Source organism: Balaenoptera musculus, chromosome 9, assembly GCF_009873245.2.
Source record: "Balaenoptera musculus isolate JJ_BM4_2016_0621 chromosome 9, mBalMus1.pri.v3, whole genome shotgun sequence".
In the NCBI taxonomy this organism is placed as follows: Eukaryota; Metazoa; Chordata; class Mammalia; order Artiodactyla; family Balaenopteridae; genus Balaenoptera; species Balaenoptera musculus.
In genome coordinates, this window is record NC_045793.1 from 43,305,027 (window position 1) to 43,328,818 (window position 23,792).

At 34.3% G+C, this 23,792-nt stretch overlaps 1 protein-coding gene across 1 annotated transcript in view; it reads left to right on the plus strand.

Moving 5' to 3' along the window:
* Positions 1 to 201: 201 nt before the first annotated feature.
* The window catches only part of DPY19L2 (dpy-19 like 2), a 98,798-nt gene continuing 75,207 nt past the window's right edge, over positions 202 to 23,792 (plus strand). Inside the window, exons 1-7 of the mRNA XM_036863844.1 lie at positions 202 to 721; positions 3,985 to 4,009; positions 5,367 to 5,454; positions 9,419 to 9,556; positions 16,483 to 16,603; positions 19,264 to 19,357; positions 23,426 to 23,483. Coding sequence (XP_036719739.1) covers positions 340 to 721; positions 3,985 to 4,009; positions 5,367 to 5,454; positions 9,419 to 9,556; positions 16,483 to 16,603; positions 19,264 to 19,357; positions 23,426 to 23,483 — 906 coding nt within the window. The 5' untranslated portion in view covers positions 202 to 339. The remainder of the gene's footprint in view (positions 722 to 3,984; positions 4,010 to 5,366; positions 5,455 to 9,418; positions 9,557 to 16,482; positions 16,604 to 19,263; positions 19,358 to 23,425; positions 23,484 to 23,792) is intronic.

Genomic DNA, 23,792 nt, shown 5'->3' on the forward strand with positions numbered 1-23,792 from the left:
CGCGTGGGGAGACGCGCGTGGGGCGCTGCGCGGAGTCCGCTTACTTTGGGCTGTACACGTGGAGGCGCACGTGGGAGGATGCGCGCCGGGCTGCGCGCAGGGCCTGCGCACGTGGGGCTGCACGCGTGGGCGGCGCACCGGCCGCGCGGGGCAGCCTGGGTCTCACGCCGCCCTCCTTCCAGGTTTCGCGGTCGCCTTGACTACCCGGTGGCCGGCAACGGCGGCGGGGACTAGTCGTTGAGGCTGCGAGCCGAGCCAGACTTCTGCGGACCTCGCCCGAGTTGGCCGGGCCTGCGCCGGAGAGAGTACCAGCTCCATCCGAACAGGGACTATGAGAAAATGGTCGGGCAAACGAGGAATAAGCTCAAAGAAGCGGCCTCAGAGCCGTCGCACTCTCCCCGCTCCACGCAGTCTAGGCGGCGGCGGCGCCGGGCCACCGGAGCCGGGGAGCCGGAGTTGGACGAGGAGCCGAAGGAGGAGGTGAAAAAGCCGGAGCGGCCTTTGCCCGCATGCGGGGTGAACCTGCCAGGGGGCGCCCGGGAGTACTCGCCGCGGAGGACCCGAAACCTGAACGCGCAGAATTGCCTGCAAATGGAGGTGGTCGCAAGGACCGTTCTTCTCGGCCGCTTTCAATTCCTCAGCTGTTTCATGGAGCAGCTCCGCAACAAGATGCATGTATTGCGGAGATGTCAGTTCACGGGCAGGATGACCCTCGGCATAGGTGAGCAGAGTCGACCGGGGAAAGCCCTCGGCAGGAGCCCCGACGGCCCGAGGCCCAGCACTCCCGCGCGGTAGGCTCGCATCCGAGGGACTCGCGGGCCCTCTGAGCCTCGGGTTGGAAGTGGTTTTGGTGAATCTTGCAGATCAGTTTAACAAGCAAGTCTAGCAGCAATAATGGCGAGGTCCAATCTCTGGAAAATCGCTGACAAGAATTTCCAGCCCCCTTCTTTTAAAGTTCTTTTTAAGTTCTTTTAAAACATTTTCAAGGGTTTTCAGGAACAGTGATCACTTCATGTGTCACCAACAAAATGTCATCTTAAGGCAGCCATTTATCACAAGTTGTGAAAACGATAGGGTAGCTTTTTCGGGGGGAGAGGTCAGACATCTTTTTCTGCACCTTGAATAAAGCAAAATAAACTGTAGGTTATTTTAATGAGTTGAGAATCTTTAATAGCGGAAATAGAGTCACATTAGGCAATGTATTTCCCCATGTTTTCCATTTATTTTCATCTTGCTGAGGAGCTTTGATGCTTAAATTTTCTTATTTAAGCACTTGGAAGATGTTTATTTGTATTTCTCATTTTCTATAGCTGAAGACGTAACTTAAATATTGCTGTTTCATTAAAATCAGTTTTGAGCCTAGTCTTTGGTCAGACTGGCTGCTGATGTGTATTGAAACATAGATAAATGTCTCTTAATGTAAGTTACTGTGATTTCTTTTCTATCATAAGTTGACTGCTGATGTTAATTAAAGTAGAATGAATGTCCACATTTGGGGTGTGTTGAAAATACTTGAGAAATAATAGATGGGGGTTCATATTTAGATTTTGTCAGATGTCTAATTATGGAAACAGATACATTCCACATCCAGAATCAACATGGTCTTGAATACAGAGGTGTTTTGCCCAAACACAAGCCCTGGTGCACCCATGACTGGCACAGTGAAGGCACTCAGTCAATGTTGGGTGAAATGATGACTGAGTATATTAAGTGCTATGAGAGTTCAAAAGAGTGAACTAATACTGGAGGATGAGAAGTGGGAAATGAGATCAGATAAGACTTTTAGGAAAAGGTGGGATTTGAATTGTGACCAAAAGGCTGATATTTGGATGCATGAAGCAGAGAACAAGTTTAGAGGCCTATAGAACAGCATAATCAGAGTCATGGAAGTAACAAAATATGAAAGCAGAGTAAGGGTACAAAAAGAAGAGGAAGTAGGAAGTTCAAAAGGTTGGTTGGGACCAGCCATGGAGAGTCAATTCAAGCCTAGGTTTAAGGCATTTGGACTTCATTCTGTAGGGAGGCACCGATTGATTCTTTTCTTTAGGAAAATAATTTTTTAATGAGGTGAAATGCATATAACATATAATTAACCATTTTTAAAGTGAACAATTTTGTGACATTTAGTACATTAACGATGTTGGCATTGAATGATTTTTAAATAGAGTGACATGCTCAGAAGCGTGCTTCAGAGAGTAATTTGACAGCATTGTGTAAAATGGACTGGATATGGACTGAGAAAAGAAGCAGAAAAAATAATTGGATGCTGGAATCCAGGCAATAGTGGTCTTAATGAGGGTAGCAACAGTAGGAATGGAGAAGAGAGGACAGAGGTGAAAGTTGATGGCAACAAATTGAGAGGAACTGGGTAGGTAGTGAGGTAGAAGAGGAAAAGAGTGTGAGGAGAGGGAGAGAGAACATTTGTTCAGGCATGAGGAGTGTAGATTTGGGAATTATCCATGTGGAAGTGAGTTGAAACATTAAGATTGAGTGAGATTTCCAAGAGAGAAAAGAGGGCAAAGTAAAGCTATTTGAGAAAACACGTTATACTTAGTTTTAAGAGGTGAGAGGAGAAGGAAAACCAGATAGATAAGCATATAAAAACAAAATGGTCAGAAAGAGTTGGTATGATGGAAGATAACAGAGGAAGAAATCTAAGAATCTGGTCAAATGCTACAGAGAGATTGAAAAGCAGGAGAAGTGAAAGAGGCCATTGATGTTGATAACTAACTGATCATTGGTCATTTAAAAGAGTTATAGGAACTTAGAAGAAAGAAGTTGGCTAAGCATCTTGTCAGATAATGGCAGGGGGTGGAGGAGAGAATATTTCGTAGTTGGAAGGGCTACTACATCAAGAGAAGTGTTTTAAGGCCTAGGAAAATTAAAGGCTGAAGGGAAGAACCAAGGGGAGAGGGTGAGATTAAGGTTCCAAGAGACGGAATACTTGATAGTGCAGTCCTGGAGTAATTGGGAAGGATGAAATTAAAGGCACAAATTTGAGGTGCTAACTGTTGAAAAGAAGAGATGCTTCCTCTTCTGAGATGGTAGTGAATAGAAAAGCAAAGATTACTATGTAGAGAAATGTTGAAGTGGATATAAGAGACTTTGGGAGTGCTTGCATTAAATGATCTTTGTTTCAGTATAGTATAAGGTTGGGTCACTATCAGAGGTGAGATTGACAGAGGCAGGATACGGGGGCCCAGGAGACAGGCTTTTTATCACAACTTTGAAAGGAACTGTGATAAGCACTTATTTGCATTTACAGTATTGGCGTCATTACACCTTACCATTTTATCAGGTGTGGAATGTGGAGTACGAGGAGGGAGAGGCGCACAAATATTTTGAGGGTTTTTGGAAAGCTAGATGGACTTAGTAGGATATTTGATCTTTTCCTTAAATATCGTTTTTAAGAGTAATTGTCTGGAGAATAAGAAAGAGGATACAAGTATAGTTGAATGGGGCATTCTCTGTGTATCTTAAGAGTTAATGAAACCTTATCAGAGGGGCATCTGTTTTGAGTTGAGAGGGAAGGTATAGGTTTAATTTTAAAGTGGTTCAGAGTATATTATGTATGTATTAGATAGAAAGTTAACATATGTAGCGAGTATATACTTTTTCTATAAAGACCCAAGTGGTAAATATTTTAAGCTTCACAGGCCACATATGGTCTCTGTTACCTGTTCTTCTTCCTTATTTTTATAACCCTTAAAAAATTTAACAAATATTTTTAGCTTGCAGACAATACAAAAACAGACCATGGGCCATAGTTTGCTGATCGTGGCATAAAACTAGTAAATCTGAGAAATACTGAAGAGTGGTAGGAATGAGCTCAGGATAGTAAGAATATGGAAAAAGAGCTGGAGAAGCATGATTGGGAACTTTCAACAGTGCAATGTTTGTTTTAAAAATTATTAAATAGTTGTTTTAAAGGTATATTATAATGAAGCAGCTTTTAATGACTTTTTTCTTTTCTTCTTTTTCCAGCTGCCTTTGTGGCAATTTTGCACTGGTAAGATTAGTTTCAGTTTGAAATAAATGAAAACATTTGGATTAAAAATTGCCATTGCTGTTTGCATATAATAAAACAGTAACTGCTTGTTATGTGTATAGAACATCTGTATGTGCACCAGTTTACATATATATATATGTATATATATTACCTTTTTTAAAACCTCATGTGAAGCAACATTTATAAATGGATGCATTAGGGGAATAGTAACTTATGAATTAAAATATTTTTGCTTTATCAAAGGATTCACCACTATATTTCTTAAATATCTAGCTTTTATAGTGTACTTCTCATGTTTATTTCATGTAAAAAGCTTCCTCATTTTATAGTAATTGAGTGTTGTTAGTGACAAACTTTGAGATAAAGTTTTAGTAACACCTGTCAATTGGAAATCAGGTAGAAATGAAGATAAACACTCTGTGATGGTAATACAAATTAAATGAGCCTTTCAGTATGCACACACCTGCACATAATTTTACACAAATGATATATTTGTAAAAACTATATGTAAAATATTAATATTTTTCCTCTGACATATCTTCATTTCTACCTGAGCTCAAGGATTTCTACTATTGGGAAGAATGGGATCTGCCCCACATCCTGTTGGGACAGTGCTCTTCTGATCATTATTCTGCAGGGAGATTTCGATGTTAGAACTAAGGCTGTAATGGTAAGAAACATTTCCTACAGCTGTTGGTACCGTGGCATGTGTCCTATGTGTAAATGAAGGTGAGTGAAAGATAGGGTTGCTATATGGAATTTTGATTTATTTTGTACTTCATTCGAAAGCATCTACTATGTAAATTAAGGATAGCATAATTGCTGACTATAACTTACTTGTCACATATGCTCATGTTTTCAGTACCTACAGCTGTTTTTTTAAGTTGCATTAATAAACTATCTCAAAGTACAGTCCTGTGTTCTTTGGCACTTTATGTAGTATTATTCTTATTTAAAAATTGCTTTAACCTAAAATAATTTTATTTAAAATTATATTCCAAAGCTTTTCAACAGTTAGAGGCATTCCCCAAACCTGGTACATTGGAAACACTTGTGAAACCTAACAGACAAAAACATGCTTCTGTTCTGATTTAGAGGCCTGGAGTGGGAGGAAGGGTGATGAGATCTGCAGGAGTTTTAGATATACAATTAAGATTAGGAACCAGGGAGTTAAGGAATTTCAGCTGTGTGCTAATAATGCTAGCTTATAAATGCCTAAAAATATACAAATTAGCAAGTTAAAAAATTATCTCAATATTTATTATAAAAATTTATTCTTTGTCTTTTTATGGCTTTCATACTTTGTTTATAATAGTTATTTTAGTGCTATTTTTGAAACATGTTATTTTTCTTCTAGGATACATTTAATAACGCTTTTTGAAAATGATCGTCATTTTTCTCACCTCTCATCCTTGGAACGGGAGATGACTTTTCGCACTGAAATGGTTAGGTTCTTTCTTCTAATGAATTCATTTGTAGTTTAAGAATAGTGAGACTATAAGGTGGAAATTTATTAGGAACTGAAATGAATTTTTGGTGAATTGCACTGTTTCTCAAGCTATAGCCTATAGGTTTATTTTGTTTTATTTTTGCTGTTTTTAAAAAAAATTTTATCGGAATATAGTTGATTTACAATGTTGTGTTAGTTTCAGGTGTACAGCAAACTGATTCAGTTATATGTATACATATATTCATTCTTTTTGAGATTCTTTACCCATGTAGATTATTACAGAATATGAGTAGAGTTCTCTGTGCTATACAGTAGGTCCTTGTTGGTTATCTATTTTATGTATAGTAATGTGTGTATGTTAATCCCAGGTTCCTAGTTTATCTCTCCCCACCCACGTTTCCCCTTAGGTAACCATAGGTTTGTTTTTGAAATCTGGCCTGTAGGTTTATTATTTAAATAAAAAAGTGTTTTAGTCCTCACACCATAAACAAAAATAAACTCAAAATGGATTAAAGACCTAAATGTAAGACCTGAAACCATAAAACTAGAAGAGAACATAGGCAGAACACTCTTTGACATAAATTGTAGCAATATGTTTTTTGGATCTGTCTCCTAAGGCAAAAGAAATAAAAGTAAAAATAAATAGAGTCTAGTTAAACCTAAAATCTTTTTCAAAGCAAAGGAAACCATCCACAAAATTTAAAGACAAGCTACTGAATGGGAGAAAATACTTGCAAATGCTATGACTGATAAGGGGTTAATATCCAAAATACATAAACAACTCATACAACTCAATATAAAAGAAAAAGTTAAAAAAATTGACAGAAGACCTGAATAGACATTTTCCAAAGAAGACATACAGATGGCTAACAGGTGCATGAAAAGATGCTCAACATCACTAATTATTAGAGAAGTGCAAATCAAAACCACAATGAGATATCACCTCACACCTGTCAGAATGGCTGCCATCAAAAAGTCTACAAATAACAAATGTTGCTGAAGATGTGGAGAAAATGGAACCCTTGTACACTGTTGGTGGGAATGTAAATCAGTGCAGCCATTATGGAGAGCCCTCAAAAACTAAAAATAGAACTACCATATGATCCGGCAATTCCACTTCTGGGCACATATCCAAAAAAAACCAAAAATACTGATTTGAAAAGATACATGCACCCCAATGTTCGTGGCAGCATTATTTACAATAGCCAAGATATGGAAGCAACCCAAGTGCCCATCAACAGATGAATAGATAAAGAAGATGTAATATATATATATATATATGCAATGGGATATTAACCATAAAAATAATGAAATTCTGCCATTTGCAACAACGTGGGTAGTCCTAGAGAGTATTACGCTTAGTGAAATAAGTCAGAGAAAGACAAATACTCTATTTTATCACTTATGTATGAAATCTAAAAAATAAAACATATATAACAAAAAAAGTGTTTCAGGATTCTTTTTCTTTTACCTCATTCTCCTCCTCTCCTAAGGCAGACTCCTTTTGAAGATAATAAAGATCAATTATAATAGCTGAGGAAGAAGGAAAACAAAGACAAGGTTTAAGAAGTGATACAGGGCTACCAAAATGATCAGAAATTGCTTTCTCTTACGGTGGAGTTGGGAGATCCCATGTTTTATCTGGCTCTTTAAATTTTTTTTTAGCTCTCTTGATTTCAAGATAATTTCTTTTAAGAGACAACTTTTGATATAATGCTTTCTGTTTTTTTGACACCTAACCTATAAAATGGAGATAATGCTATCTACCATATGTATTTCACATAATTGTTATGGGGGTTAAATGGGAAAAAGAATGCCAGAATTGCAGAAATTTACAATTAAGAGACCAGGACTGTCTTCCAGATCAGCTAGTTAGGGGCCAAGAGAAGAATTGAAACTGGCTCTCTTGACTGTTTAGCCACTACTTTTGTTTTTTGGTTTTAATTGTGGCTAAATTAAAATAAAAAATTTTAATTAAAAAAATTAGAAAAATTTACCATTTCAACTATTTTAAAGTATACAGTTCTGTGGCATTAAATACACTTACGTTGTTGTGCAACCATCACCACCATCCATCTCCAGAACTTTATTATCCCAAACAGACTGTACCTGCTGAACACTTAACTCTGCACTCACACTCACTCCTTACCTAGCTGCTTGGTGACCTCATTCTACTTCCTGTCTCTATAAATTTGCCTACTCTAGGTATCTCAGCCATTGCTTTTTAAGTCTCACCATATAGCCACTTAAAGCTTTGAAGAATTGAGTGTGTTAGCATTTGTATGGCATTTGAATTTTTATTATAGGTATTTCCAAAGACAGGATATAAAATATTATTAAATAAAGAGCATAGCTGTGGCAGAGTCTGGGCTTTGATGACAAATCACTAGATTCAGATAGCAGTTCTGTGCTTTCTTGCGTAATGGCTAGTAAGTTGACTTTGATTCTCAGTCTCATCTGTTAACTGGAAATAATGCCAGCCTTACAGGGTTTTATTGAAAATGAAGGAAGACGAAAATGAATGAAGCACATAGCACAGTACCTGGCCCCAAAATAAAACTGTTATTAATAAAAATTTATGTTTTCTATTTATCTAAGTATAGACATGCATATTAAATATCTTTTCATTGTAGTATTGCCTTGTTTCTCTCATAAGCAAAAGGGAAAATCCTTATATGAACTTATTTTACTAATCAAAATTATGAGTAAATGCTTTTTCAGACATCAGCTAAAACAGATCTTTAATTTTTTTTATACTTTTTTAAAAAATAAATTTATTTTATTTATTTTTATTTTTGGCTGTGTTGGGTCTTCATTGCTGCACGCGGGCTTTCTCTAGTTGCAGCGAGCGGGTGCTACTCTTCGTTACAGTGCATGGGCTTCTCATTGCGGTGGCTTCTCTTGTTGTGGAGCACGGGCTCTAGGCGCCCAGGCTTCAGTAGTTGTGGCTCATGGGCTCTAGAGCGCAGGCTCAGTAGTTGTGGCGCACGGGCTTAGTTGCTCCGTGGCATGTAGGATCTTCCCGGACCAGGGTTCGAACCCGTGTCCCCTGCATTGGCAGGCAGATTCTTAACCACTGCGCCACCAGGGAAGCCCCCTAGATCTTTAATTTTAATAGTCACTATTGTTGCTTAGTCTATCAAAAAGTACCTATAGTTGTATGAAGCAGGAATGAGTGTAGGGTTGAAAATTGCTTTTAATGTTTTTTGAGGGAGCGTGTATTACCAACTATGTGGCCCTTTATTTTTTAGGAAGGAAAGCAGGAAATTGATGAAGTAATGTGAAACAACATGCTTTTGTTAATCTTTGGAATTTAACTAAACAGCACTTTTAGTAGCCTAATAAAATCATTATTCCACATGCTGGAATACACTAAAGTAATCCTTTTTTCAGGACACAGCATTTGTGTCATGAACAATAGTCAGTTCACATTTAGTTAGCTTTCACTTTGTGCAGAGCCAATAGATGGAACTAGGAAGTAAGATGAAAGCACAAAGTTCCATCTAATGCTCTTGTGGTCACTTATTTCTTAAGAGTTGGAGAAAAAGAAGTAATTTTCTCTATGCAAAGTTCTACATGTACAAGGACATGAAGTCATCTCTGTGCCAAAATCATCAGATCTCAACCTCCAGGCATCTCATAATGTGGGGGTAAAATCAGGCTTGGTAAAATTAAAAATATATTGTTTACATATTTTAAGGTGTGGTTGGAAAAGCTCCTTAAAATGTTTAACCATCCCTTTAACTCTTTTTCAAACCTACAGAAAATATGAAAGAATAGTATAGTGATAACCTGAAAATGTATGCCTTTTTTGCATCCAAGAATGCACTAGCGAGGAGAAATTAGGTAGTCTTGTTATCTATCCTTTTCTTTTTTTCAGAGTAAATTGTTCTAAAAAGAGTTATAAAAATAAATATTTTCAAATTTTACTTACATTGACAATTTGTACTTTTTTAAAGGGACTTTATTATTCCTACTTCAAAACCATTATTGAAGCACCTTCATTTTTGGAAGGACTGTGGATGATTATGAATGACAGGCTCACTGAATATCCCCTTGTAATTAACACAGTGAAACGCTTCCATCTTTATCCAGAGGTAAGCAATATTTGGGGACAAATATTTGTAGAGGGATTCTTCTTTATCAGATAAAAATAGTAAGCACAATGATATTATAGGAAGGAGGGGATTTTAGAGTTTATTGATTGTATGTGTCCTTACAGTTGAGCAGTGTATCAAAAGTTCCTCTCCTAAATTTAAAAACCCCAGAAATTATGCTCACGTGAACTTAAAGAATAGAACCTTGGTATGGAATTAATGACCAGCGTAATAGGCCAAATGGGAAGGAGCCAAGAAGGATTCTCGATGGAGATGGTCTGTTGGCTTTATTTTTTTTTAAACCTCTATCTATTGTTTTCTAATTCTAGCATAAATATATCCTGTTAAATTCCTCTTCTTTTCCCCAAGCAAGTCTCGGTGAAAAGCAGTACATGGCTACTGCAATATTTACAAAGACCATATATTACAAAACATCAGCAGAGAAAACGTTATGGGAAGACATTATTGAAGCATTCTTTAATCAGTGTTCATCAAATTACCTCCTTGTTTTTATAAAATGCAATAAATGAATGATTTGATGAAAATTAATGTCAGGGCAAAAGCAAAATAGATACAAATATAAGTACAATATCTTCTTTTTAAAAAATTTTTATTGGAGTATAGTTGCTTTATAATGTTGTATTAGTTACTACTGTACAGCAAAGTGAATCAGCTATATGTATACATGTATCCCTTCTTTTGCGGATTTCCTTCCCATTTAGGTCACCACATAGCACGGAGTAGAGTTCCCTGTGCTATACAGTAGGTTCTCATTAGTTATCTATTTTATACATAGTATCAATAGTATATATGTCAGTCCCAATCTCCCAATTCATCCCACCCACCCTTTCCCCCCTTGGTCTCCATATATTTGTTCTCTACATCTGTGTCTCTTTTTCTGCTTTGTAAATAAGATTGTCTATACCAATATTTTCAGATTCCACATATATGCATTAATATACAATATTCGTTTTTCTCTCTCTGACTTGCTTCACTCTGTATGACAGTCTCTAGGTCCATCCATGTCTCTACAAATGACCCAGTTTCGTTCCTTTTTATGGCTGAGTAATATTCCATTGTACATATTACAACATCTTCTTTATCCATTCATCTGTCGATGGACACCTAGGTTGCTTCCATGTCCTGGCTATTGTAAATAGTGCTGCAGTGAACATCGTGGGCATGACTCTTTTTGAATTACGGTTTTCTCAGGGTATATGCCCAGTAGTGGGATTGCTGGGTCATATGGTAGTTCTATTTTTAGTTCTTTAAGGAACCTCCATACTGTTCTCCATAGTGGCTGTATCAATTTACATTCCCACCAACTGTGCGAGAGGGTTCCCTTTTCTCCACACCTTCTCCAGCATTTATGGTTTGTAGATTTTTTCATGATGGCCATTCTGACCAGTGTGAGGTGATATCTCATTGTAGTTTTGATTTGCATTTTCTAATAATTAGTGATGTTGAGCATTTTTTCATATGTTTGTTGGCCATCTGTATGTCTTCTTTGGAGAAATGTCTATTTAGGCCTCCAGCCCATTTTTTTGATTGGGTTGTTTGTTTTTTAATATTGAGCTGCATGAGCTGTTTGTGTATTTTGGAGATCAATCCTTTGTCAGTTGCATCTGTTGGCTTTAGAGACCGTGTGGATGGGCATACTGATCACATGAAGGGACAGTGACAGTGACGAGTAGAATAGTGACCTTGGGGATACATTAATAAGGCAAGATTTATTTAGTTATATAGCTAGAAATCTATGAATACTTCCCAATACTAAAAAAAGTATGAATTTTATGATAGTCTTCAAATTCTAGAAATCGGAAAAAGGAAGAAAAAATATAGTAGATTCAATTTGTGAACTCTGAAGGTAAATGCTGACTTGACAGCATGGTAAGAACTACTTTTGAGTTATCTCAGAATCCAGCAGATTAGTTAAAAAGTCTTTGTATTTCTTTCTTCATATTTTATAGCTTTTAAAAATTATTATTATTTTGATTTTAAAATGTTTAAAATTGCAGAAGCTAGAGAATAATGTGCAAATATGTGTGGTCAACCACCTACAATAAATAAATGCTATTCTTTTATCATTTTTGCTTCTGATATTTTAAAATAAATAAAGCATTATAAATACAGTTAAAGTCATCTTTGTTCTGCTTCCCAGTTAAGTTTGTTCCTTTCCCATTCTCACAAGCATCATTATTGTGAATTTGATGTGTATATCCATCCAGTTCTTTTTTCAAGGATTGTTTTATGTGTTTTTGTAATTTCACATAAGTGTTCTCATACTGAACATATCACTCTACAACTTTTTCCTCAATATTTTATTTTGGAATTTTTGAAAATGTATGTACATGTTTATTTTTCTCTAATTTTAACCATTTTATGAATTCCAAAATTAATTGTATATTTCCCTATTATGGATATTAAATTATTTCCAGTTTTTAAATTACAGATGTAAACCATATAATCCAGCAGTTGTACTCCAGGACATTTATCCCAGAGAAATTAAAATTTATGTTCACACAAAAACCTATACACGTTTATTGTAGCTTTATACATTGTAGCACAAAACTGCAAACAACACAGATGTCCTTTGACATGTGAATGGTTAAAGAAACTGTGGTACATTCATACCAGGAATACAATTCAGCAATAAAAAAGGAATAAACCATAAGAAACTGCCAAACTATTTTCCAGAGTGGTTACGCAATTTTACATTTCTACCAGGAATGTATAAGTGATTCACTTTCTCCACAAGGTCTCCAGCATTTGGTGTTGTCACTACTTTTTATTTTAACCATTCTGATTTATCAGAATGTAGTGATTTATCATCATAGTTTTAATGTGCATTTCCCTAATGACTAATGTTGTTGAACACCCCTTTTTTTTTTGTTTATTAGCTATCTGTATACCCTCTTCAGTGAAATGTGTCTTCATGTCTTTTGCTAATTTTCTAATTGGGTTTTTTTTTTTTTAATGTTGAATCTTAGGATGTTCTTTATATATTCTAGGTACTACTTCTTTGCCAGGTATGTGGTTTGCAAATATTTTCTCCCAGTCTATACCTTGTTTTTTCATCCTCTTAAGTAGAGTCTTTTGCATAAGAAAATTTTAAAATTTTAATGGAGTCCAGTTTAGCAATTTTTCTTCTTGTGGATTGTGCTTTTGGTGTCAAGTCTAAGAATTCTTTGCCTAGCCCTAGATGCTAAATATTTTGTTTTTTTTCTAAAAGCAATTAGAATTCTATCTGTGATCCATTTCATTTTGAATTAATTTCTTTATGTGATGTGAGACGTGAGACTTGGGTAAAGGTTATGTTGTTGTTGTTTTTTACCTATAGATGTCCAATAGTTTCCACACCAGTTGTTGAAAGGGCTATCTTTTCTTCATTGAATTGCTTTTGCACCTATGTGACAATAAATTAGGCATATTTCTATGGGTTTATTTCTGTGTTCCCTGCTCTCTTCCATTGATTTATGTGTCTGTCCCTCTGTCAGTACCATATAGTCTTGATTAATGTACCTATACAGTAAGTCTTGGATTAGGTAAACTGATTTCTGTCACTTCATTCTTTTTCAAAATTGGTTTAGCTAGTTCATGTGCCTTTTAATGTGTATTTAACAGGAATGTTTTCTATATCTAATTCTATTGATACTTTGATAAGAATTACATTAAACATGTAAATAAATTTGAGGAGAATTGACCTCTTCGCTATTGAGTCCTCTAATTCATGAACATGGTATGTCGCTTGTTTATTTAGGTATTCTTTGGTTTCTTTCAAAAGCATTGTGTAGTTTTCAGCATACAAGTCTTGTATGTGTTTTGATAAATATACACCTAAATATTTCATGTTTTTTTAAATGATGATAAAGGAGATTGTATTTTTAATATTGATGCCCACATGTTCATTGCTACATGGAAATACAGTTGATTTTTTTGGTATGTTTATCTTTTACCCTGCAATCTTGCTGAATTGACTTATTAGTTCCAGGAGTATTTTTTTTTTATGCATATGTTGGGATTTTCTACATAGTGAGTCATTTAATATGCAAATAGAGTATTATTTTTTTCTTTTAATCTGTATGTCTATTATTTCTCTTATTTACCTTATTGCAGTGGCTAGAACTTTCAGTACTATGTTTATTAAGACTGGTGAATGTGGACATCCAGGCCTCATTCTTGGTCTTAGGGAGAAAGCATTCAGTCTCTAACCATTAAGTATAAAGTTAGCTGTAAGTTTTTTTGCACATGACCTTTATAAGATTGAGGTAGTTCCTCTCTTATTCCTAGTTTTTTTCTGTAAGTTCTTATCAGAATGGGTATTGAATTTTTTCTAATGCTTTTTCTGCACCAATTGATATGATCATGGAATTTATCTTCTTTGTTCCATTAATATGATGGAGTACATTCATTTTTTCATACTGAAATAGTCTTGCATCCTGGAATAAACCCCATCTGATCATGTCATATAATTATTTTTATATATTGCTGAAATCCATTTGCTAATATTTTGTTAGGGCTTGTTATGTCTGTCTTTATAAGGGATATTAGTATGTGGTTTAATTTTTTGGTACTTTCTTCGTTGGTTTCAGTATCAAGTATCAAAGTATCTTTAACTCCAAACCTGAGAAAATAAGGCAAAGGGTAAGTCCAGGGAACCTATTACCATGTCATTCCTTGGGCCCTGACATTCCTATCTAGTTTGCCTTCTTTCCTCTACCTTTCAGGGTCTTCTTGTGTTTGATTTATATTATTCTCAGGAGTTCTAGTTGTACTTGTAGGAATAGGAAATTTATATTATTTAAATATTGACCTTTTTTTCATTTTCATTTAGTTTAAGTGATTTTCTAATTTCCCATGTGATTTCTCCTTTGATCCATTGGATACTTAAATATTGTTACTTAATTACAAAGTACTTATGGGTTTCCCAAATTTCTTTCTTTTTTTTTTTTTAATTTCTATAAGTACTTTTCAATGTAATTTGTAGTAGTAACAATTGTATAGTATAGACCTACCTAAGATCTAAGATGAAAGAAGCAGTTTTCTGCAGCAGCTTTCTCTATATCCCAACTTACTTTTCAAAAGCAGTCTGACCTTATTCCCTCTAATGATTATCTGTCTAATTCTAGTGTAAATGGAAAAATCAAAAAGAAAAAAAAACCTATTTGTTGAATCTTCAACTTTAGTTAACGTTGACTTACTCTGTGTATATAAGATAAGGACTTAGCTTATTAGACTAGGCCCATTTTTTCCAGTGTTTGATAAGTATTATTTTTAGTTTTGGGTTATTTTTGGAACTTTATGTCATTACATCTCTGTTTCTTGTTCCACTAGTTTCCAACAGTATGGTCTCTAAAACATTAGCTAATTTTTTTCTTTTTACTTATTAAAAATATTTATTGAATAATTTGCACAGTTTTCAGCTTCTTTGATACTTTGAACAAGTAATCATGGTAATGTAGTTCATTTGTTTTTAAAACTTGAAAGCATGTAAATGACAGGCAACAAGGACTCGTCCAGTCTTATTTTCATATTGCATAGATACAATATGCAGATTTACATTTGCTTGCGACCTTATATAGTACTTAAGTGTTGAAGTAAATGTCCATACTTTGTGTTCACAAGGAGATTAATTTCTCTTCTAAAGATGAGATTAATTTCTCATCTAAAAGTGTAAGTTTGAAACAATGTATTTTGAAAAGACAAAAGCATTTAAAGCTTACTATATGCCAGTACTTATATATATAAGCTCTAATCTCCCATCACTCTTGTAAGATGGTTATTATTGATATTAACCTCATTTTACAGATGAGGTGGCTGAGGTTCAGAGGCTGAAGGATTACTTCACACCATAGAAACCATACCTTGCAGAGTCAGAATCATTTGTTCTATTTTGACTTCAAAGTCATGCTTTTCTACCATATTAAACGACATCTCAGAACGGAGTATAATTCTAGAATTTGCACATACATTTAATGTGGAAATTTTTTGTACATGTATGAAAAATACACAAGAATAGAAGTTATAAATTTAAGCAGAATGTCAGTCTTATAAAATTAAGTGATAAAATAGTAAATAATATTATATATGAAAAGATGTTTATGACATTGCTTAGTGATGTATATTACATTAACATCTTATAATATATAATATTACATAATGAATAACTCTAGCTACATGTTTTTTATGCCTAGGGAGAGACTGGAAGGATGATCACCAAAATAGTAAAAGTAGTTCTAGGTTATTTTTAGTTTCCCTTTGAACTCCTCTTTACTTTTTTTAACTTCTTTCCCCAATGATTTTGCATTATTTTTCCCAAATCTATAAAATTATTTATTAAAAAATCTCCCAGGCATGAGCATTTTGTCTGTAATTTTTTTGTTGCTATTTTCCCTTGTCTTTAAACTTTTTAAAGTAGATTTCAGGTTGGGAAGTACTGGTTAATTAAATCTGCTTGGTCAGAGTTTTAATGGGCACAGGAGCTATTGTTCCATGTGCAGTTGGTTTTATAGACTATGAGTTGGTTTTTAGACTATGAAGAAAATAAGTTCAAGGACCTAAGGGAAATGTTATGAAATACTTCGGTAAATCTTTGTATTTTGCTATTAATTATCATAATTATGTACTTCATGCTTGATTTTACAGCTACTATTAATTATGTTAGAGTTGATTACAAGAGTATATTACAGAGATGTCAATCACAACATAAATTTTGTAGATGTGCATTACTCAGTAATACATAACTTTAGTTGATAGTGTGTGTGTATAAAATTTTAAATGACTGTTTCCCACATGAAATGATTTAAATAAATTCATCAAAGTTTATAATGTTAAAGGCAACCATCATAAAATGGTATTTTGGAAAAATTATGATTAAGAAGATATTGAATTTTTCTTTATTATCTTTTTGATTTTATCTTTTGTAGGTGATTATAGCCTTCTGGTATCGCATATTTGTGGGAATAATGAATTCATTTGGGCTGGAAACAAAGACCTGCTGGAATGTGACCAGAGTAGAACCTCTAAATGAAGTTCAAAGCTGTGAAGGCATGTTTCTTCCTAAAATGCTGTTGTATTGTTATTAATGTTTACATAAACATTTTATAATGTTATGACTCACTTCAAGAATTATTATAAACTACTGTGATTTTTTTTCTTTAAAAACAGTCTAGAACTGATTCACCTAAAAGTGTATTTACCCTTTAATTTTCTGAGAAGGCAATGTACTTGCTAATAAGAGTATTAATTTGGAATTTAATTTGAGTATTAATATACTCCAGTGTAAGGCCATATTGATTATAAGTCATTCCTCCATTTCAGAAGGTACAAAAAAAGCTTTGGGGTGGCTTGAATATATAAATTTGGAGGATGTAGATTAAATAGTCACAGTTCTACCTGTAATAGTTAACATAAATAGTTAATGTAAAAATTTAGTTATGCATAAATATTTAAAAATCAGATATATAATAGATTACTTTAGAAATTCTGCTGTTTTTGTGCTCTCACAGTCCATGAATAGTTCTAATCAAACTCTTCATATACATCTTCTACGTCAGTATCTTTGTCAAAGAACTGCTTTTCGAATCATCTAACAGTTTTCCAGGATCTGTAATTGTCACTTCCATTTAAGATGTTTGCAATTTAGCACTGTTACAATCTTAGCATGATGCTGTTCCTTGAAACTCTTATTTGAAATCACATGTATCTACTTGCATAACACAGTTGTTTTTTCTTTATTTCTTCATATTCTCTAGAACATTATGTTTTATAAATATATTTTTGTTGACTTGTGTACAGTAACATTCAGCTCTCAGAATATATCCTAAATTTGTATTTCCATGTTTCCCTTACATTTTTACTGATTCCCTCAGATGGTCTTTATAACCATGGTCTAAAACAGCATTGGTAGAAGATACTTGAGGGCAATTAGACTTTTTTTTTTTTTTGTACAAACTAAAGGAATTGAGAGACTGCCTCAACCAGCTTAGAAGGTATAAACTTTTCTGAGGGATGGGAAAAAATCACTTTATATATGTACATATATGGCATTTATTAAGTTGCCACTAAGTGATAGGTTAGTGTTGGCACTTGGGACCCCAAGATAAACTGGGTAAACATGGGGCCTTACCCTCATAGAGTTTGCAACATAAGAGGGATGTTAGCGGTTACAACTGTGGTGGATGTTACAAATAGGAAAATAAGATTGCTGGGGTTAGAAGAAGTGTTTCAAGAATAGGAACCAGCATTTTCCAAAGTCCTGAGGCAAGGGAGAACTGAAAGAAAGCTAGACTTCCTAGAGCAGAGAGATAGAGAAGAAAACATGGTGTGAAATGATGCTTAGAATGTAAGCAAGGGTCCGACAATGAAGGACCATTTACTAGTTAAGGATTTTATGTGTATTCATTGAAGAATTTTGACAGATTTTTATTTTCAAAACACAATTTCAGCAGTTACATGGAAAAGACACTAGTAAAGGACAAAAGTGAATTCAGTGAGGCCAGGTAGGAAACTGTTTTGCTTTCAGCAAGTGATTGCAGGGAAGGTAACTGGAAAATGAATGGATTTGAGAGATAGCTGGAAGGAGAAACGACAAGATTTGGTAATTGTTTGATAGGGAAGGGGAAGGAGAATGAATTTATGTAACACTGTTGGGTTTCTGGCTTAATTGAGTCCCTCCATTCAAAGTGGTAAGAAACATTTTTAAAAAGTAGCAGGTTTGAATTGCTATTAATTCGAGGTACCTGAGAGACCCCAAAGTGTAGATGTCAAGTGGCTACCTGCATATACATATCTACAGGAATAAGAAGAAAGTTCTCATCTGAAGGTAGACTTGGAGTCATCTGTATATAGATGATAATTGGAACCATGGAAGTGGAAGAATTTCCTTAAGGAGAATATGCAGACTGAGAAAAGAAGAAGGTATATGACAGAGCCTAAGGTGGTCCAACATTGAAGGGGGGTGTGTAAAAGGATGAGAAGTTACTAGGACAGACTGAAAAGGAATGATCAGAGAAGAAGAAATCAGAAAGGCCAGCCTTTAGATCCTGGCTCCACCAGTTATAGCTAAATAACTTTTGGCAAGTTACTTAAGTTTTCTGTGTTGTTTTCTTAACCATTAAAAAACGTATTTTCATACCAAGTAATTTCAAAGATTTGTTCTGAGTATTATGTGAGATGATGATTACAAAGTACCTAGTAGAGTATGTGTGTGTGTTAATATATTATATATATATGTATTGTCTTATACCCAGGATATATTAAGTATTAAGGTCCTGGCTATACATGATAATGGATCAATTTATCCCATACAGACTAAAGCTGCTCCTTGAAGTCAGGGGCCGTATTTTGCTCATCCTAGAGCCTAGCAAAAGATAAAATTAATGCAATGGATTTTCGCTTGTAATTTATCAAATGGCTCTACAGACAGTTCTAGATACGGAACAATAGCAGCATCACCTAAATAAAATGAAGCACCAACTAATCATTACACTATAACAACACTTCAATAGGGAAAAGTATAAATGTAACTAATAATGCCTCATGGATGGGGAAAGTACTAATGTAACTATTAAATAGAGCAGCAGTCTGAGCAGCAAAGCTTTCAGCAAATTCATGAGCTCTTGATTACAAAGCACTGAGATAATTATGCCCAATTGCTGTATAGTAATTTATTCATTAAATACCGAATAATCTGTGTCTTTTTAAAGGATTGGGAGACCCTGCTTGCTTTTATGTTGGTGTGATTTTTATTTTAAATGGAATAATGATGGGATTGTTCTTCATATATGGTGCATACTTGAGGTAAGACTACTGTATTAAAAGATCTTTCAGTGGAATAATAAGGACTTTCTGACGTTTGTTGATTAAATTAAAAGGATAAATAACAAGATTAATGGACTAATAGTAGGAAACTTTTAGATTTTATTTTTTCAGAAGCTGAGCAAAATATGCAGCCAAAAAGTAGAGCTGTTGCTAAAACAATATCTTAAAGGCCCCTCTTTTATGCTTATGGGGATATTTTTTAAGCTAATTAAGATTCCTTAACAAAGATTTTAATGAAAATACCTCTAGATCATGTGTAAAATTATTATAACATTAGAGGGGATCATTGGTTGGCATTAGTAGCAAAGTATTAATATTTCTAATTTTCATCTCTGTTCATGTGAAATTAAGAAAACAATAAAAGAAATTGTATATCACTTGTAGCAGACACTTACATTTGATAGCCTGTCTTTCTTGATAACAGCACCACAATTTTGTTTGGGGTAGCAGGGTGCCCAATTTCACATGATAGGTTGAAGTTAACTATGACAATCATGTATTCTGCTTCCCACTCTCCATTGCATGTTGGGAGAGCCATATGAGCTAGCTTTTCTGGTGAAAAAGAAGGTGAAATCAGACTTGGTTACTCCAGGAAAGCATTTGCCTTTCTAACAAAAGGTTAGATTCAGCTGCCCCTTTTCTGTTATCTTCCTGCTTTTACCTGGATGTGATACCTGGAGCTATTGCAGTCATTTTGTGATCATGAGGGAAAGGCCATAAACAGCACATATGTCTGCCTTAACATCCTTCTGCTGCTGAACCAATGCCAACAGACACTTATCTTTTATTTTCTTGTTGAATGATACAATAAGCATCCATATTATTTAAGACACTTTTGTCAGATTTTGTTTCTGACAACAGAATACATTTTTAACTGAATCATCAGATTTCTTTACAATGTTATTCTTGAACTGCACAACATTAAAAGTGAAAAATCTAGATTTAATCTTTCAACAATTACTGAGTTTTCATAAGGTTTATGTTTCTATAGAGATTAATATATATATACCCCTTGTGTTTGGAAGTTTTCAGCATAAAAATCCTAGCACAGAATCAGTGAAAAATTGTGATCTTGATAAAATTTGTTGACCTTGATAAGCTGATTTTAAAATTATTCAGAAATGCACAGGGCCTAAAATAGTTGAGACAAGCCTGAAGAAAATGTGAGAACTTACTTCATTAATTATTTCTGTATTATAAAGCTAATGTAAATAAGACAATGTGATATTGGCATAGAGATAGACAAATAGATCACTGGAATAAAGTAGAACCCAGAAGCAGAAATGTACATTGATATACACTTGGTATATGACAAAGTGGATATTACAGATCAGTGGGTAAGGATAGGCTTCTCAATAAATGGTGCTGAAATAATGGGGAGATCATATGGAACACAGCAGAGTCAGAACTTATAAAAAACAAATCCTAGTTGGATTAAAAACTCAAATGTGATAGACAAAATTATAAAATGTTATATAGAAGATTATCATCAGTAACTTGGGGGTAAGAAAGGATTTCTTAAACAAGGTACAAAAGTCCAGCCGTGAAGAAAAAAACTGATAAATTTGATGAAAAGAATTTAAGTTCCTCAAGATGTAATAGAATGAAAAGATAAGCCACAAGCTGGGAAAAGATACTGCAAAGCATGTACGCAATGTGGTATCCAGACTTGCATTCATTAATTTGGCAAATATTTTTTGAATGCCTACTGTGACTGGGAGCACTATTCTAGGTGCTAGGAAAACAAAACAAAACAAACAATCCCTGTCCTCATGGAATTTATATTCTAGGGGATAGACAAAGACTAAGAAGACAGACCACCCAATTGAAAATTGGACAAAATATTTATGAATAGACATTTCCCAGAAGAATTCCAGATTGCCAATAAACATATATAAAATTGACCACCATCATTAATTATGGGGAAAATACTAATTTAAACCACAATGAGATACCATTTCACACCTACTAGATTGACAAAGGCAACTTTTAACCCTGGTGGGTGGATATATAAGTTAGTACAGCTGTTTTGGAAAAACAGTGTGCATTATCTAGTAATAGTAGATACCTTATAACTCAGCAATTCCAATTTAAAGTAAATATGCCCTAAGAAGCTCTTTTATGTACACCAGAAAATATATACAAGAACATAGCAGCATTGTTTGTAGTAGCTCCAAACTAGAAACAACTTAAATGTCCTTCAGCAGAGAAGTGTACACATTGTAGGTTTATTAATACAGTGAAATACTGTACAACAATGATAATGAACTAAAGCTGCAAACGTCAACATGGAAAAATCTTACAAATATAATGTTGAATGGATCAAGGCATGCACAAAATTAAAAAATACTGCATACTTATATTTGTATAAAGTTTAAACACAGATTAAATGATAGTATGATATGTATATAGAAGCAGTTATATTGGTAATCACAAAACTCAGGATAGTGGCTGTCTTAAGGGGTGGCAAGTGAGGTCTCAGGGTGTGATCAATTTTCTGTTTCAATGATATATGGTAGATACAAGAATATCCACTTTATAAGTGTTCTATAAGCTATCTAGAAATTTTTATGCACTTTTCTATATGTGTGCCAGATAGGAAAAATACATAAGCTCATCAGTATTTTGAGGGAAAGGATTACTTTTAGATTATGTTAACAGGCTTTAAAATGTTCTAGTTTAAAAAATAGTTTGTATTTATTATGCTTTTTTCAAATATGGAAAATGTTACACGAGACTAAGACATTTTAAAAGTTAGTATTTTTCATTGGGAGAGCTACCCAAAAGGTGATAGTCTTCTCTAAATTGGTTACACAGTTCTAGGATATCAAATACATTATTAAGCTCCAGTCTTTAAGAAGGATATGTAGATATAACATATGTTGGCTATAAAAGTGTCACCAAAACTGTGAGGAGATTAGAAACTATGGCATATGAGAATATGAGAAACAAAAGAAATAGGGATGTGGGGAAAATTTTCTATTTCTTACCTTGGCCACCCTCCCGCACTGGCACTAACTTGGAAGGTAGATATTCCATTTCTATTCTTTTGGTGGTTAATGATAAAATGTTAACATGCATATCTAACTTGATCAAGTCTAAAATTAATTGATATCTTTCCTCTCCTTTTTGATCAGTACAAGGAATTTCAGAACACTTTACTTCAAAACAGCCCCTAGCATCTTGTAATTATTACCATAATTTAGTACTTCTAGTACCCCTCCACAGCAGTCATCACTGTTATTTTTTGTTGTCAAATCTTCCTTAGATTTATCCTCATGTTCCTAGTTTCTATATGCAGCATTTGTTCTTGCTTCTCACACCTTCCTCCTTTCAATTTCTTCTTTTCTGTTGTGCGTCCTTTGAATTTCCCTTAGTGAAAATCTGTTAAAGGTATATTACTTCCCATTGGCTTTCCTCTGCTTGTTTTGTTAAACTCATTCCTTCCTTTTTTCAATCATTCAACCGATATTTATTGTCTTCAGAGTCTGAAGCTGTGTATATAATGATGAACAATACTTTAAAGAAAAGGCAACTTTAAGAAGTGGTTTTTAATCTTTGATAATAATCAGCCATCCTTGATCTCAGTTTTGTATTCTACATTGTTGTTTCTTGGGACTCAACAAAAGAATATTTGCAGTAGTTTAGATGGTTCAGTTACCGCTAAATGAAACTGTTAGACTCTTCATCTCTCAGTCACTGAAATCCAATTTGGAATGACAAAAATTTGCCTCCACTCAGAATATTCAAAGAATGCAATATAGACTCTGAAGTGCTGGCCTGTTTGTTAAAAATTATTTTATGTTCACATATAATATTTTACATAGAAAATATTTTACATATAAATTAATAACATTCAGATTACTTTGTATGTACACTTTGTATGCTTGTACGTTCAAGAGTAAAACATCAACTACATGGGTACTTTTGAAATTTTTACTGTTATTTTATATGGTTTAGTACTATGACATTTTAAAATCTAAGATAAGTTTGTGAAAAACTCACAATATTTTACATGAATTTTGATTGTACACATTTTTTTTACAGTGGGACTCAACTTGGAGGTCTAATTACAGTATTATGCTACTTTTTCAACCATGGAGAGGTTTGTTTTCTAGAAAATAATTTGTAGAAATAGAAGGGGTGGTATAGGAACAAGGAAATGTATTCATCAAAACAGTATTTAATTGTATATTACTTAGGACTTGACAGTATTTTAAAGAACCTTGTGTTGTAGGTTGATGTTTTAATCATGTTGATCCACATTTTTACATAATAATTAGAATTTATGATGTGAGCTATCTTGCCTGGTTTTAGCATGTATATATGTTACATATATTTTGTAGAAAAAGGAAGTACTATATTTGTTGAGTTCAGGCACTTTATGTACATTATCTCACTCCCACCAAACTTT